At 35.9% G+C, this 4,255-nt stretch overlaps 1 protein-coding gene across 1 annotated transcript; it reads right to left on the bottom strand.

Moving 5' to 3' along the window:
* Positions 1-397: 397 nt before the first annotated feature.
* LOC113294434 lies at positions 398-1,684 on the bottom strand. The gene has a single exon (XM_026542827.1). The coding sequence runs from the start codon at positions 1,682-1,684 to the stop codon at positions 398-400; it is 1,287 nt and encodes a 428-aa protein (XP_026398612.1).
* Positions 1,685-4,255: the final 2,571 nt, after the last annotated feature.

Here is a 4,255-nt window from a genome sequence, read left to right as displayed (position 1 = left end):
ACTTAACTAATGAATCCAGTGGAGCATTTTTACGTCAATTTTCAAACTTAAACATGTAAAAAAGAACATCTCTACTGCTTTAACTATGACATGTTAAGTTTAATTCACCCCGCTTTTCTGCAGCAAATTTCCATTAACATTTACTCCCTTCGTTCCTTTTTAATAGGCTCAGTGGCGAATCCAGAACAAAATTTTACTGGGGCACATTTTATTCTCGAAGAACATAACTAAAATCGTAACGAAAAAAAATCCCACACATCAGCACATAAGTAAACTAAATACCATAAAGCTCATTCAAATCGAAATGTAAGTACGTTACTGAATATAAAACTTGTAAAGAAAAAAAGGTTTGATCTAGCTAAATCACCAATTAAAACTCAATAGAAACACACAACTTCTATGTCTGCCCGCGACGACTGCACATATTCTGAAACCTTTTCATGAAAATATCATCTCCGATCAGATCGAATAAGTGTCTCTCAATGTAGCCAATCAAAATGTCATTCATCCATTCGTCCCCCAATCGATTACGCAAGCGATTCTTTACAATTTTCATAGCAGAAAACACCCTTTCTACGGTGGCAGTAGCAACTGGTAGAAGTAATGCTAATGTGAGAAGTAAGTAAACCAAAGGGTACACTTCATCCTTTTTAGTATCTACCATTTTGATTGCGAGATCAGTAATTCCATTCAATTCTGAAAAGTCATTGCTGGACCTTACATCCGCAATATAATTTAGTAGTTGATCTTCTAGTAACACAAGTTGAGTAGGAGAAAAATCTCTTGGGTAAAATCGAGCAAAATGAATCAGTTTATCTTTGTCAAATCCAGAGAATGAGTCTCTTGGACTTAAGCATGCCACCGAAAGAAGTAATTCAGTGTTCGTCTCGGTGAAGCGATTGTTTAGTTCTTGAAGTTGCATATCTATGACTGTGTATAAATACTTAACTTGATAATGATACAAATTATTTACCTCTTGAGTATTACGCCTTGGTCGACCCTCCCGTTGGAACACATCATTCATATCAGGAACTTTGATGCGGTGCCTTGCACAAAAAGAGGATACTTCTGACAACAATGAATCCCATTCCTTATCTCTCATTATCTGGATGCGTTCCCTGCATACTGTAACTAATTTCATAGCATTGACAATGTCTTGATCATTTCTCTGCAATGCCTTTGACAGATCATTTGTAATTCCCAAAATCTTTTTCATCAAGTGCAAGCTGAAAATAAAATTGAAATTTTGCAAAGAATCTAGGAGAACCTTAGCTTCAAATTTCTTATCAGAATCCACTGCTAAATCTTCCAAAAGTGTTATAACATATGAGAATATATTAATCAGGCTTACTATCGTATTGTTATGCGAACCCCAACGCGTGTCACCAGCTCGTTTAAGAGTACTTTCTTGATTAAGGCCTCGCCCAGTTAATATCTCACCACTACATAGTGCCTCAAAGACCGCCTCAGCTTGCTTCTCACGAAGCATATCTTGACGTTTGGCTGATCCAGCTACCACATTCACCAAGTAACTCATTACGACATAAAGTTCTTCTACATATGTATGTTTTTTTTCCACAGCCACAACATCAAGATGCAGTTGATGAGCAAAGCAGTGGACAAAATACGCGCAGTCATTATCTTTCAAAATCAGTGCCTTTAGACCATTATACTCACCTCGCATATTTCTTGCCCCGTCATAACCTTGCCCTCGTAATCTGGAAATGCTCAATCCATGTCGAGAAAAGAAATCATCCACCGTTGCTTTAAGTGAATTGGCAGTTGTACTAGTGACGTGTTCGATACCTACGAAACGCTCAATTACATGACCTTTGTGCACATATTTCAAAACAATAGCCAGCTGTTCTTTTGATGATATATCTTTAGATTCATCTAAGAGGAGAGTAATTGGTCAATCCTCGAGTTCTTTAATAATTTCACTTAATATTTCAGAAGAGAATCACTTGGTTATATCTTTTTGAATATCTGATGCTATTAACTTTTGGTTCCCTGGAGCATTCTCTAGTACAACGGCTTTAATTTCTTCATTATTATCTGCCAACCATTTTAAGAGCTCTATAAAGTTTCCTCTGTTGAGAGAAGCTTCAGTTTCATCATGTCCACGAAATGCAATCCCCTGCCGTAAAAGAAATCGAATACAGTTAATCGATGCCCTCAACCTTTTCCTATTATCCCTTTTCTCTTCCTCTGACTGTTTTTCAATAATTGCATCAATGTGTTGTTTCCTATTCATTAACACCTCACAATTTTTCAAAACCTTATTATGTGCACTTTTTGGCCCCCCAATATGTAGCTGTAGCCTTTCTTTCTTCCTCCAACCTCTAAATACTTTTCCCACAAAGGAATCACCACTACCAGCTCTAAACAAATAGCAACAAAGACAAAACACCTCATTTGTCGAAATTCTATATTCCAACCAACTTGGGTGCTCGTTGAACCAAGAGCCGCAGAACTTTCTTGGCCTGCCACCAGATATTCTTGTTGGATAGGTTTGCTTCTTTGGATGACAAGTACCTATTTGTAGGTAAGCTCTTCGAACTCGGTCTCTGATATTGGGATCATAATCAAATATTGGAGTTCGCAGTCCTGGATCCGAAGGTAGACTTGCCAGTAAGTTTTCATTCACATCGTTTTCAGCTGCGCAGGACGGTGCTACATTCTGGGCACTTGAACTCTCGGCATGAATTACATGATTTCGCGTTGTAGAATGCAGGTTTGAGACAGAAGGTGCTGTTCTAGCATTTTTGTCTCTATTTTTTCTCTGGAAGTACCTAAGCATTTTTGTCTGAAAACCACAAACAAAATTTCATTAGCCTCATTACAATATTAAAGACCAATGAGTTACAAAGAATACAATTGGTCTCTATGATTATTAAGCCTCACTAGTCACTACAAACAGGAAACACAAAGCATTACAGTACTATGATTATTAAAGATGAAGAAAAAAAGATTGAATCAAATGTTATTGTAAACACTATGGAATTACAGAACCATGAAAAATAAGCAACTAAATGTGTTAATCCAAAACTAAACCCATATATCATAACACCTATGCCTACACACATCCAAAGTATTTGCGATTTTCTGCTGTAGTTTAGAAATGACTATAACACCGAACTTAGATTCTTACAGGAACTGTCAATCAACTTGAGCTTAAACTCTTCCAACACACATCCATAAATCTATTCACACAATGGAATAAATTAAACACTATTCACACGAGTTTTAATAAAAAGAGCAACAATAGATAAAACAAATTGGATACAAGTTTCTTCCTTAATTAACAGATCTTGAGGAGTTGAGGTATTGGATACTAAAATTGAAATCAAAACCCATTATATCTAATTCCCAAAGCCAGCATCCACGGTATCTCAAAAATTGATGACAATTATAGAAATCAGGACAAAGTTTCACTCACTAACATAATGATTATAAGCCACGAAACACAATTTTAAGTAGTAATCACTAATCAACTTAATTTTCTTACCACAACAAAACAAAGCAATGACCACAGATTGTTTGTAAAATTGCAGTATCACTTTTCCCTTAAAATTGATCAATTTCGTCAAACCTAAAAGAAAAATCGAAAACCCACCATCATAATAAACCCAAATTTCATCAATCAGTAAGAAAATATACATAAATTAAGTGATTCAGGAAGAAAAATATCAAAAATTAGAGTATCTAGGAGTAAAAACCCTTACTTGGAAACTGAATTGATGCAGACGGAGACTGATTAATGTTTAGTTGTTCATATAAACCATATACGAACCACAAATATAAGGAAATCATCGTGATTTCAGCAAATTTTCTCCCAATTTTCCTTCATTCTAGGGCAGTTTTAGTTCGTGGAAGTGAGTTATGCACAGGAATAGGGCTGAAATTAATTTCAGAAGCATATCTATTCCAAGTTTTGGCGTTAATAGAGAGGGGGCTCAAAGCTAAATCTGGTGAATATTACACGGGATTTTTTATTTTTAGAAATTTTTTGGGGGGCTAGTGACCCCACTGGCCCCATTGTAGATTCTCTACTGAATAGGCTGGTTTTGTTTTTAGAGAAATTTAAGGAAATTAAGAGAACCAATCATTGAAAGTGGTCCTCATGACACTTGAAAATAAAAGAAGTGAACTGAAATGGTCCCCTTAACACTTGTCAGCAAAAGAAGTAAAGTGAAATGGTCCACATGACACTTGTCATCAAAAGAAGTTAAGAGAAAAGTGGTCCCAGAAAATT

The sequence above is a fragment of the Papaver somniferum genome, chromosome 7 (assembly GCF_003573695.1).
Source record: "Papaver somniferum cultivar HN1 chromosome 7, ASM357369v1, whole genome shotgun sequence".
Classification (NCBI taxonomy): domain Eukaryota; kingdom Viridiplantae; phylum Streptophyta; class Magnoliopsida; order Ranunculales; family Papaveraceae; genus Papaver; species Papaver somniferum.
Note: the sequence above shows the minus strand (reverse complement) of the source record. Positions and strands in the feature narration are given on the sequence as shown.

What these genes read in the sequence shown, in the direction of transcription:
- LOC113294434 (XM_026542827.1), bottom strand. Translation starts at nt 1,684, where the DNA reads ATGCGAGGTGAGTATAATGGTCTAAAGGCACTGATTTTGAAAGATAAT.